Below are 12,770 nucleotides of genomic sequence, written 5' to 3' on the forward strand. Positions count from 1 at the left end.
TATTTGTTCTTTTGTATTTTATCACCTCCTGGCCCTTGGTTTCTCCCCTGCCCCTCCCTGTCTTCATTATCTTCCATACATTTTGTAGGACACCTTACCCCACCCCCATTGAAATCATGTACTTGATACAAAAAATGGAACCCCGTCCATGCCCACCCTTCTAGCCCCAGAAAGCGCCAGTGCATGCTCTTGGCTGGCTCATGCCTGGACACCAAAAGCATGTGCAGTGGTCTGCCCACTCCCAGCCCCTGGCGCTCTGCCCCAGGCCCCAGGGTGCTCTGCATTTCTTTCGTCACTTGTTTGTTTAGTGTTTTGGTTTTTTTTTCTTTTTTCTTTTTTTTATGTTGGACGTAGTTTTATTTCTGTTGCAATCGTGGCAGATTTACACGTCTGCTGTCCCCAGTTCCAGCGACAACAAAAAGACAACCCCGGCCTTCTCTAGACGCATGGTGTGTTTCACACGTGTCTGGACTCTGAAGACATGCATGTAGCGAGCCGAGACAGTTCTAGAAGGTCACTGGAGGGTGTAACTTCTGTACAAGGGCCGTATCACAACATCCAGTACTGTTAACCCACTGCCCCACTCCCTGCATGTGGAAATGCTGAGAGAACGTGCTCCAGCTAGGATGCCCCAGCCCCCTCCATTCTTGTCACGTCAGGAATCTCTGACCCTGAGAGACATGATTCCAGGCCTCCTGCTGTGCCTGTGTGTGGGCCCGGCCCCTCCTGGCCTTCTCTCTAGCTGGAGCACTTTACTTGGTGTATTTCCCTCTCATCTCACCGACCTCAGAGATGAAGTCAATTATTCAGTTCCCCAAAGCTCTGCTAAATCAAAACTCAAGTCCCAGTCATCATCTGCCTCCCTGGAACACACTGCTAGCACCCAGGGACTCCATGTCCAGGAATGGCACATCTGCTCAGGCTGTCCAAAACCGTTTTCATCCCTCAGGCCAATTGGCCAATGATTCAGAAGCTGTGAGGTTTTCAGGTTTTTGTTTTTCAACAGAAGTGTTAAGCTTTTTACCCATTGGATTGTACATGCTGGTTTAGGGCCTCTGGCTTTTGCTGGTACAATAAAGATACATTGTGTTTGTTGGGATCTGAGGCCACATCCATGGCAGGCATCCATCAGAGTTCAGTGTCCATCCCCATCAGAGTGACTTTGGCACCCTCCCCGGGAGGGACAGGTCAGAGGCATAAGACTGTGTAGAAATGCTCGGGAACTGCCCAGTGCTCCTTGTCTACTAATAGCACCCCCACCTTCCCCCGTTTCTGCTCAGGTGTCTGGGTCTGCAGGTTAGTTGCCAAGTTGGGTAGGGGGCTGGGAGGCCTGCATGCATCCTGGCTCCCTGCTTACCTCACACATCACCCATTAATCCTCTTTCTTCTGCCTGTGTGTGCCTGGCTCTCGCCTGGGAAGCTGTGGTGAGGACACCTGCACCTCTAGGCATCTCCAGGCATCTCCTAGTCCGACAAGTGTGTGTATCACTGCTTGAGGGTGGCCAGCCAGGTGTGGGAAGCAGAGTAGAGCAGGGCGTTTGGGGTAAAAATGTGAGTGAAGAGTACCATGTGCCCCTGAGGTCATTGCCAGGCTACCTTTCTACTCAGGTGGTTCTACTTTTTTTAAGGGTTTTCATTTATATCATTATTAATTATTGTTTCAAGATAAAAAAAATTGAGGATCAATAGGGACAAAGAATCAGGATCAGATAGAATTCTTCACTTTACCACTTTCAGTTTTTAAGGGATGAGAATATGTCTTCCCCTAACCACACTACTTGTGTGTGTGGCTAGGAAGAAAGAAATGTGTGTGACAAGGCTTGGTGGCAAACAGGGAGCTGGCCTACGTAGATTAATTTTAGGTGGTGGTACATGCTGGCCTATAAGGCGCTATTTCCTCTGATGCTATGAATCCAATAATTCTGCCTGTTTTCACACAGTGGCCCTTTTAGGCATACCATGGCTAAGCTCGGAGAAGGCAATGGCACCCCACTCCAGTACTCTTGCCTGGAAAATCCCATGGACAGAGGAGCCTGGTAGGCTGCAGTCCATGGGGTCGCAAAGAGTCAGACACGACTGAGCAACTTCTCTTTCACTTTTCACTTTTTCATGCATTGGAGAAGGAAATGGCAACCCACTCCAATGTTCTTGCCTGGAGAATCCCAGGGACAGGGAAGCCTGGTGGGCTGCCGTCTATGGGGTCGCACAGAGTCGGACATGACTAAAGCAACTTAGCAGGAGCAGCAGCATGACTGAGCTCCTAGTCTTTGGGCCACATCGTGGCCCCCACATGCTCTGAGGTTGCTGGTCAGGAGGGTGTACTGTGGGTTCCTGCCCTGGACCCGCTCACTGCAGCCTCCAGCTGAGCCTGTGCCCCTGCCACTGCCACTCTTAACAGGGTGGGATTCCCCAGGACTCCCCATCCTGTCCCACGTGCGCTGGCATTTGCTGAGCCCTGTAGGGGGTTCTCTTGGACCTGAGTCTTCCGGTTTCTGGGTGACCACAGAGCTTTGTGCTCTGAGAAGAGGCTGAACACATGCCTCAGTGAGAGATCAGAGGGAGATATTTAGGGCTGGCTTCAGCCCCCGAAGGCTGAGAGGCAGGGGGACTTTGGGTTGGCTGCAAGGGCAGAGGGAGCTTGAGCTTGGGTGCTGAAGGCCATGGCTCTGGGGTTGCCGGGAGCAGGAGGTAAAGCCAAGAGAAGGTTTTCAGTTTGTACAGGAGACAGGACTCTAGGAAAATAAAACCTGTGTTAAGCTTTGAAGTACACAAAGAAGGTCCCAGCTTCCATGAAGCGTGAAGATAAGAGGGGTTGGAGATGGGTGGGAGCACCTGGGGTGGAGCTGCAGGCAGCTTCAGGAGGTGGGGAGGTAACTTGAGGTGGTGAAGCAGCCATGCCCAGGATAGAGAGCCAGGGGAGGGTGAAGCCTGGGTGCTGCCGTAGGGTGGGCACCAGAACAGGCCAGCCCTCAGAGCCGTAGGCGTGCTGGCACTCAGGGAAGGGCAGACTTGGGAGTGAGGCTCTGGGCACAGAGCCCTCCTTGCAGCCAGTGGAGGCTTCAAGGAACCTTGGAGTCAGGGGTGTGAGGCCATGTTCAGAAAGTGGTTGTGTCCTGTTAGTCAGAAGCTGTGGTCAGACCCATCGATCCTCCCTGCCCGCCCCCCCCACCCCGCTCCCGCTCTTCATCGGAACAGAGACGGGCGAGGGCCAAGCCTTTCTTTGTGCACACGAACAGTGAGGTCTGCTGTGCTTTTCTCACATGTCCATCAGCAGCAGGCCGGATGTCATCCACGCTGTAGCCAGTTTATCTCTGGGACCGCTAGGTGCCGCAGTGCAGCCCCCCAGGTTCTTCCCTCACCTGGGACTATTCTCGCCCCTCCCTGTGGGGACTCACGAAGCCCCAGCCTACACTACGGGCATTCAGGATGAACTGTCCTAAGGGTAGGCCCTGTGCCACTCGGGCCTACCGAGTGGAATGAAGTTCAGGGTGGAGTCACCCTAGGGTAGAGCTGAGACACACCCTTCCTCCCTGCTCATGCTTCCCAGAAAAGTTTCAGCTCCGTGCTCGGATCTAGGTGGCTTGCTCCAGAGACCCCAGGATGATGTTTTGTCTCTGTGTCCCGTGTGTCTCCTGTGCCGGAAGAGAGCACGTGATGCAGCTCTCAGGTGCAGGGCTGACCGGCGGACTCGCCTCTTGACATGGGGGGAGCGGGGAGGCCCCTGGCTGGTCTGCACTGAGGCTGTTGTCCCCAGTTCCTTGTGAACTTCGTTAGTGTTTGAAGCTTGATGAACTGCAGGTGTGATAGTGGCTGCAGGGCCTGGCCCGGGCAGATGTGATAGTGGCTGCCCTGGCCCGCCTCTTGAGCAGTTTGTCTGCATCGTGTATCCTGGGATTTGAGGTGTCCTTCTGGCACTCCAAGGGTCTAAACAGCGTTGGGTGCCTGACAGGGCTGGCCATCCATACCAGGAGCCGCCTCTGCTTCCATGCCAAAGTGAATGTAGGGGCAAGTGGGGTGGGGGGCCTCATTGCATGCAGGCCTGGGCGATGCCTGAGACTCCTGGCCTGGCTGTGGGGGGTCCTGCAGACACGAGCTGCACCAGGACGAGATGTTCGGTCATCCAGCGTGTTGCTCCTTTGCAGTCTGGGAAGAACAGTTTTCTCAGTAGCTGGGAGAGGCTGCCAAGCCCCAGATCCCTAGCATCTGCCCATGTGGAGGCTTCTCGGAGTATTTCTGGGGTTGCTAAGCTGGCTTTTGCCAAGCCTTGGCTAAGGATGGAAGTGCTATGGGGAGGACTCTCTCTTCATGGGAAACCAGGGGGTGGGGCTGGTTAAAACCATTATTCCCCATGTGCGCCTGATGTCGGCTTCCCATAGGCCTGTGTGGGTCCCACGTAGGTATCCTGTGGGCCGCAGGTGGGCCCCTGGTGTGTCCCATGTGGGCCCTTTGTGGGTTCTGTGCAGGCCTGCTGCCCTTGCATTGCTCCCTTGTAGCTTGATGTTCCTTGCAGCTGCCTTGTTCCTTCCTGCTCTGTAGGCAGGAACTCGATGTATATACTAGCACAGTGTGGGTTCAGCAGGGCTGGGTAGGGACTTGTTCATCAGAGGCTGTCTGCATGGTATGTGTTTAGAACAGGACTCAGGACAGGGAACAGACACAGGGGACGAGATTCAGGGGGCCACTTGAGGATGGACAGGGCTCTGGCGTGAGTGTGGACTGGTTAGCCACATGATGCCTGCTCAGCTGTGGTTTTGTAGAGCCAGACAGTGTGACCTGTGTGGAGGGATACAAATCTGGTTTATTTGTATTAAAGATCCACCCTAAGGGCTGGGAGCTGACCAGGCTCTGGTCACCTCAGGGCCCGTGCTCAGCCAGGGCATGGACGGCCAGGAGCTATGCTCCATCCCTTAGGCTGTGTCCAGTGGGGGCTGTGGGTTGGTATTGCTTTCTGGCTCTGAGCACGGTGTCCTGGTGTCTGATGGCTTTGACCCTGCCTGGGTAACCAGAAAGATCGGTCTGGAGCCCTGATTTCAGGCTGATCGCAGGTACAGACTCCCTCTAGCAGGCAGCTTCTATGGCTGGCTCGTGTGTTCTCTTCCCCATGAGGGTGATAGGAGACAGCTCTGGATGCAGAGCTCTGGCAACACTAGGAGCTGCCAGGCAGGCACAGAGCAGCCTTTTGAAAGAACCTGTTATGGTTAGACTGCAGGGACCTGGCAGAGTACTTAGTCCCAGGTCCCAGGGTCGTCTGTAGGGGACTGCTGTGGTTCAGAGGACAGTACAACCCCAGGATCTTGACTAGGAAATCTGTGTTCACATGCACAGTCACAGAGCCCAGGACCCTCCTCCCTTTGTACCTTGGAACCCCTAAAGGGCTTTGTGCTTCTAGCTGTGGTCCATCTCAGGACACAGAGCAGCAAAAACTTTTCAGAGTTCCCACTGAGAATCAGTCTGGATTGCTCCTGCCTGGCCCAATTCTGTTTTATTCTCATTACAGACCCCAACTGAATATCACCTCCCTTTTTACCAAGTCAGCCTCAGCGAACACAACAGGATGAACCAAAATAAGTGCAGCTCAGTGTGTGCTAGGTTTCTGAACCAATGAGTACAGCTTTTCCCCAATAAGCCTTTGCCCCTGTCCCCAAATACAGGAAACAGTGTCTTGCCTTCCGTAGTGAGGGGGCTGGGAATGGTGCTGTGGTGGGCACTCTCTTGGGAGACTGGGGGTGTGTAGGGAATCGTGCTCCAGGGGAGGGGCCGTGGGCAGGAGCACAAACAGACCCTCCATGCTAGCGTGCCTTGCTGAGTGACCTTGGGAGCACCTGAGCCGTCCTTGCCCATCCCACCTTTGCCTGCTCGGCTGCCTGGAATGCCACAGGGTAAGCCGGGTGTGGCAGCCCCTTTTGGCCAGCTCAATGGCCCTCCAGGTGGGCACTAATTGTCAATGCCAAACACTAAAGTCACTGCCCATCTGTCTTAGCACAGGTAGCCTCTGGGAGTACAGGGTCTGGGAGCTCTTAGTGATGGTGTGGTAAGGAGGCCTCTCACCCTGCCCCATGGACAGGGAATACCCAATGAGGCAGCCGTATTACTGAGAATGAGGGTCAGCTTCCCTCCAGCCTCTGTAGACAGGGCTCCTCATATTTCCACCTCCACGCTCACCACTGGCCTGTTCAGGGCAGCCCAAGATCTGGGATTGGCCTCAAATCTGCAAAACAATGTATCTTTTTGCACTTGGAAAACTGCCCATGAGCCTTATGCCAGGCAGGGCCAGGCTGTGCTCCATTGAGAGGTCTCCTGGCTGACTTTTAGTGGGCATCCTGCCTCAACCAGCAGGACTCCCCAAAACCTTACATTTGAAAGCCAAGCAGTGTGCTTTGCTTTTTTTTTTTTTTTTTAATTTTTTTTTCTTTCTTTCTTTATCTCTCTTTCTCTCTTTTTCTTTTTTTTCTTTTTTTGGAATATGCTTCTAGAGACACACACACTTCTACCTGAAGCTTGGGGCTTGGCCCTGCACCTCCGCCCCTCGGCGAAGCTCGTGTGAACCTCCACACTGACTTGGGGGCCTCCCAGTTAGCCCAGGAGGCTGGTCCCTTCTTTCTGAACTGCTGGCCTTTGCTCCTCCTCGCACACTGATGACTTTTGCTTAGAGTGTGGTGGCTTGTCCCCCTCGTGTGCTGTCCTGCCTAACCCTGTGGTCTTGTGTCATTTCTTTTTCCCTTGCAGGGTCTGCCTTGAAGCGTCTCTGTCTAGGCAAAGAGCACAGCAGTCGTAATTATCGGGTTTTTTACCCCTTGTCCGCTTCCATCGCATGGGCTTTATTGTGGCTAGTGCGCATCAGGGTTTCCACGGCTGGACCGGGAGCCGAGGGCCCAGCGGGTAGGCGGGTGTGGACCCGCTCTGTGCCCACCCTCCGTGGGTGCTGCTGGGCTTCCACCTGGCGAGATAGCTGCCCTTGGCACACTTTCAAGCCTCCGTGGCTCCTAGAGTTTGTGCATTCTCGCCAGTTCACATCTAACTGGCTTTCCTTCTCCGAAACGTCCATGTATTACCAATCATTAATTGGCTCCTTTTCCAAAACCGTAGGAATGAGTATTTCCTTCAAGTGCTAAAGATGAGTGCCCCCACAGAGGAGAGATGCCAGGACAAAATGGGTATCAGTTTACCTGGGCCGCCCACTGCTCTCATCTCATGCCTCTTGTTTTTTTTAATTTTTAAAATTTTTCTGTTTTTCTTTTTGGGCTGAAATGTTCATGTAGAAATAGCAACATGTGTAAAATCTCATCACTAATGTTTAACTGTTTGTGTCTGTGCTTTTTCATTGCTAGCCTCTAAAATAAACTACGTTTTGCAATGACTTGTTTGAAGAGATGGTCATTAGGTTATTTATTTAGTGCAGAAAATTTAAAAATTGGCTTATCCAAAATTGCCAACCAGAAATTATGTACTTGGAGGAGGAAAGGGACACAATTTTAAAAAGTTTAAAAGTCCTATTTTGGTCCTTAAAAAAGATCTTTGAGTAAAGCACCCAGGTGTGCTCACTTTTGTCCGGCTTCACCTAAGCCACAGCCCCAGGCCTTCTGTGGGCATCTGGGCCTCCTTCTAAAGGCGTCAGCCCCTTAGTTGGCACCAAGCCTCTGGGTGTTTGTACACCTTATTATTATTACATGCTCTGGTAAGGAGAGGCATGGTTTCTGTGTCTTAAACTCCAGATCACCAAATCATTATCGTTCACGGAAAACAGCAGTCCAACCTACTGCAAGCGTTTTCCCTTTGCTGGAAGGATATTGGCAGCTGCTAAGCATTCTGCCCAAAGTATTGTTGAGTCTCCTCTGAATAGTCATGTTAGAACTTAGAGTGCAGAAGCTGGAGGACTTTGCCCTTAGTTTGTGTCCAGCTGTACCGGCAGTTTTCTGAACTCCCTCACACGGAGGTCTGGTGGTTCTGGGCAGTGTGGGCACAGAAGGGATACTGCATAAAGCTGCCAGCAGCTGGGATCCTGTCCCCTGACTGTTGAGATGGGTGATGGCTGCCTGGCAAAGCCCTGTAGCCTGAGATCACTCCACTGTGTCTAAAACTGCATGGACCCCCAAATGCAGACCATCTCCTGAAGCAAGGTGTTGCCTGGCTTAAGCAAGACCATTGTTTAAATGACTGCAGCCGGCCAGTGGTGCTGGTGGGCGGTGTCACCAACCCTGGCCTGTGTGTGCTCCCCAGGGTCCTCCACCAGCAGCCTGGTCCCGGGCCCTGAGCCGGGCCCCCAACCTGCCCTGCACATCCAGGCGCAGGTGAACAACAGCAACAACAAGAAAGGCACCTTCACAGACGATCTGCACAAGCTGGTGGACGAGTGGACAAGCAAGACGGTCGGGGCCACACCACTAAAGCCGTCACTCAACCAGTTGAAGCAGACGCAGAAATTGCATGACATGGAGGCCACAGCAGGCTGGCCCCTGGCCTCTGGCGAGGCACGGGCTGTAAGTGGGGCATGGTCGGGGGGTGAAGGGGGGTCGATTTGCCCAGAGTCCAGGGGACGGAATGGGAGTGAAGCCATGACTCCAGATCTCAGCGGAGCAGTAGGCCCCGACCCGGTGTTGGGCAGTGCCTAGGTGGGACTGGCCAGCAGCTTGCAGGTATGGCCTTGTCCTGGTGGCCACACCTTCACTGTCTTCCATCAGAACCCAAGCTGGCAAAGTGGGCGTGGTCTGCATGACGTACCCAGGGGCATACCTCTTGTTGTGTTTTAGCTCAGGTGTGCCCAGAACATGTAGGGCAGAAGTGAGGAGCTGCTGTCTTTGGTTTTGTTGTGTGATTTGTTCCTGGATCAGGACTGCTGACTTCAAAACCTACATTGAAGGAGTATTCCCTCTTTTTCAGTTTCCTGGGGGAGTTTGTGCAAGATTATGTTCTTTCTCCCTGAAATGTTTAGCATAGTTTACTGGTGAAGCCATCTGGGCCAGGAGATTTTATTTTATTCTGTTTTTTTTTTTTTTTAACTTTTTATTTTATATTGGAATGTGGTTGATTAATAATGTGGTCTTAGTTTCAAGGGTACAGCCAAGTGTTTCAGTTATACATACACATGTATCTGTTCTTTTTTCAAAATTTTTTTCCCATTTAAGTTGTTTCATAATACTGAACAAAGTTTCCTGTGCTATGTTGGTTATCCATTTTTTGGTGGGGGAGGGGGCCGCGCTCAGTCTTCACTGTGGCCCACGGGCTCTTTGGTTATCCATTGTTTGGCGGGGGAGGGGGCCGCGCTCAGTCTTCACTGTGGCCCACGGGCTCTTTGTCGCACACAGGCTTTCCCTGGTTGTGCATGGGGGCTTTTCTCTAGTTGTGCTGTGGGGTTTCTGTTGTTCGGCGCACAGGCTCCCTATTTGTGGCATGCAGCCTCTAGAGTGTGTGAGCTCAGTAGTTGCAATGTGCAGGCTTAGTGGCCCTGCAGCATGTGGGATCTTCCCCAGCCAGGGGTGGAACTCCCATCCCCTGCATTAGAAGGTGGATTCTTAATCACTGGACTACCAGGGAAGTCTCTGTACATTTTAAATATAGCAGTATGTACCTGTCAGTCCCAAACTCCCTCACTGTTCCTTCCCCGCAGTAACTATAAGTTCATTCAAGCCTGTGAGTTTGTTTCTGCTTTGTAAATAAGTTCATCTGTATCTTTTTTTTTTTTTTTAAGATTTTGCATAAAGTAGTGATATTTTACAATATTTGTCTTGCTTGGTCTGACTTACTTCATTCAGTATGACAGTCTTTAAGACCATCCATGTTGCTCCAAAAGGCACTATTTCATTCTTTTTAATGGCTAAGTAATGTTCCACTGTATATGGGTATCTCATCTTTATTCATCTGTCCATGGGCACGTACGTTGCTTCCATGTCTTGCCTATTGTAAACAGTGCTACAATGAACACTGAGCTGGATGTATCCTTTGGGGCCATGTTTTTGTCTGTATACATGCCCAGGAGAGGGATTACAGGAGCATATGGTAGCTCTGTTTTTAGTTTTTTGAGAAGCCTCCATACGGTTCTCTACAGTGGCTATGAAGTGAAGTGAAAGTCGCTCAGTCATGTCCGACTCTTTGTGACCCCACAGACTATACAGTACATGGAATTCTCTAGGCCAGAATACTGGAGTGGGTTGCCTTTCCCCTCTCCAGGGGATCTTCCTAACCCAGGGATTGAAACCCAGGTCTCCCGCATTGCAGTCGGATTCTTTACCACCTGAACCACAGGGAAGCCCATAGTGGCTGTACCGATTTACATTTCTACCAGCATTCTCTTCACACTCTCCCCAGCATTTATTGTTTGTAGATTTTTTGATGATGGCCTTTTATTTTATTTTTTTCAGTGTGGAAAGGTTCAAAAGTTTCAAATGTACAAAAGATTGAAAATTCTTCAGTGAACTCTCAGGTACCCTCTACCTGTGAGCTGTGATTGGCATTTTGCTTGTATGTATTTGTCACATTTCTCTCCATCCCTTGAGGGTAAGGTTTCCATTATGGATTTCATTTCCTTTACAGTTTTAGTACCATTTAGGTTTTCTATTCTTTCTGTTAAATTCTGCTTTTCTAACAATTGGTACATCTCTAAATTTATCTCAGTTTTCCAATTAATTGGCATAAAGTTGCTTATAATATCTTCTCTTCACGGTTTGCAGGATTTGCAGTGATGTCTTGTTTTCATTCCTGATAATGGTGATTTGTCTGAGTTTATAAATTTTATTAGCCTTTTCAAAGAACACATCACTTTGATGATAATTCTTTACTGTAATTTCATTAGTTTCTTCCTTTTATTATTTCTTCTATCTTTGGGTTACTTTTTTCTAGAAAGTTTCTTGAGATATGTAGTGCATTGATTTTGAGCCTTTCTTCTTTTTTAATACAGGTATTCAGGCTATAAAATGCCTTCTACTGATACTAGCTGCATTCCAAAGATTTTGATGTATAGCATATTCTTTAGCCTTCTGTTCAAATATTTTATAGTTTCTATGGTGATTTGAGGTAATATAGTAATTAACTGAGGTAATATAGTTATTAGGGTCTTCTCAGGTGGTAAAGAATACGTGCCTGCCAAGCAGGAGACTCAGGTTCAATCCTGGGTCGGGAAGATCCCCTGGAGAAGGGAATGGCAACCCACTCCAGTATTCTTGCCTGGGAAATCCATGGACAGAAGAGCCTGGCATGCTACAGTCCATGGGATTGCAAAGATTTGGACACAACTGAGCAATATATTTATTAATCTTTTCGTTAGTTTTTTTTTTTTTTAAGCATAAATGGACTGTGGTAAGAGAACAAATTTCGTGTGTTTTCAGTCCCTTAAAGCTTGCTGGGACTGGATTTTTGACCCAAGTTGTCAGTCTTGGTCCAGCTCCACAGGTGCTTGAGGTCATCCCCTTTGATTCCGTCTCATCTCCACACTCCCCGTCTGAACTTCCTCTGTTCCTCTTCTCTAGCACCCTCCTGACAATGCACCTCCATTAAACTCCTCAAATCTATGTTCCATTATTCTGGGACAGAATTGAGAGCTTATAACCTGGCCCCAAGGCCCTGCAGGGTCTGCACCCAAGCCTTGGGCAGGCTAGTCTCTACTTTTCTGTTCAGACTCCACCGCATCAACTCTCTTTGCTGGGCCAGGTCCTGTTGGTCAGCTCTGCTGATTGTGTTCTTCAGATATCTGTGATTCTTAATAAGGTTTTAGTTCTTTTCTTAACTATTCACGACTATCCATTTCTAGAACTTTTTTGTTATCCCAGACAGAAACTACTCAGAAAGTGCTACACTCAATATGCCAGCAAATTTGGAAAACTCAGCAGTGGCCACAGGACTGGAAAAGGTCAGTTTTCATTCCAATCCCAAAGAAAGGCAATGCCAAAGAATGCTCAAACTACCACACAATTGCACTCATCTCACATGCTAGTAAAGTAATGCTCAAAATTCTCCAAGCCAGGCTTCAGCAGTACGTGAACCATGAACTTCCTGATGTTCAAGCTGTTTTTAGAAAAGGCAGAGGAACCAGAGATCAAATTGCCAGTGTCCGCTGGATCATGGAAAAAGCAAGAGAGTTCCAGAAAAACATCTATTTCTACTTTATTGACTATGCCAAAGCCTCTGACTGTGTGGATCACAATAAACTGTGGAAAATTCTGAAAGAGATGGGAATACCAGACCACCTGACCTGCCTCTTGAGAAATCTGTATGCAGGTCAGGAAGCAACACTCAGAACTGGACATGGAACAACAGACTGGTTCCAAATAGGAAAAGGAGTACGTCAAGGCTGTATATTGTCTCCCTGTTTATTTAACTTCTATGCAGAGTACATCATGAGAAACGCTGGACTGAAAGAAACACAAGCTGGAATCAAGATTGCTGGGAGAAATATCAATAACCTCAGATATGCACATGACACCACCCTTATGGCAGAAAGTGAAGAGGAACTCAAAGGCCTCTTGATGAAAGTGAAAGTGGAGAGTGAAAAAGTTGGCTTAAAGCTCAACATTCAGAAAACGAAGATCATGGCATCCGGTCCAATCACTTCATGGGAAATAGATGGGGAAACAGTGGAAACAGTGTCAGACTTTATTTTTGGGGGCCCCAAAATCACTGCAGATGGTGACTATAGCCATGAAATTAAAAGATGCTTACTCCTTGGAAGGAAAGTTATGACCAACCTAGATAGCATATTCAAAAGCGGAGACATTACTTTGCCAACAAAGGTCCGTCTAGTCAAGGCTATGGTTTTTCCTGTGGTCATGTATGGATGTGAG

At 49.6% G+C, this 12,770-nt stretch overlaps 1 protein-coding gene across 7 annotated transcripts in view; it reads left to right on the top strand.

Moving 5' to 3' along the window:
• WNK2 (WNK lysine deficient protein kinase 2) overlaps nt 1-12,770 on the top strand; it is a 147,319-nt gene that overhangs the window by 115,271 nt on the left and 19,278 nt on the right. For 4 of the 7 annotated variants that reach the window (XM_061426226.1, XM_061426228.1, XM_061426230.1 and 1 more), the window contains 2 exons: nt 6,727-6,771; nt 8,218-8,477. In XM_061426226.1, the coding sequence (XP_061282210.1) occupies nt 6,727-6,771; nt 8,218-8,477 (305 nt within the window). The remainder of the gene's footprint in view (nt 1-6,726; nt 6,772-8,217; nt 8,478-12,770) is intronic. The other 3 variants (XM_061426227.1, XM_061426229.1, XM_061426232.1) reach the window with 1 other exon arrangement.

The sequence above is a fragment of the Bos javanicus genome, chromosome 8, assembly GCF_032452875.1.
Source record: "Bos javanicus breed banteng chromosome 8, ARS-OSU_banteng_1.0, whole genome shotgun sequence".
NCBI lineage: Eukaryota > Metazoa > Chordata > Mammalia > Artiodactyla > Bovidae > Bos > Bos javanicus.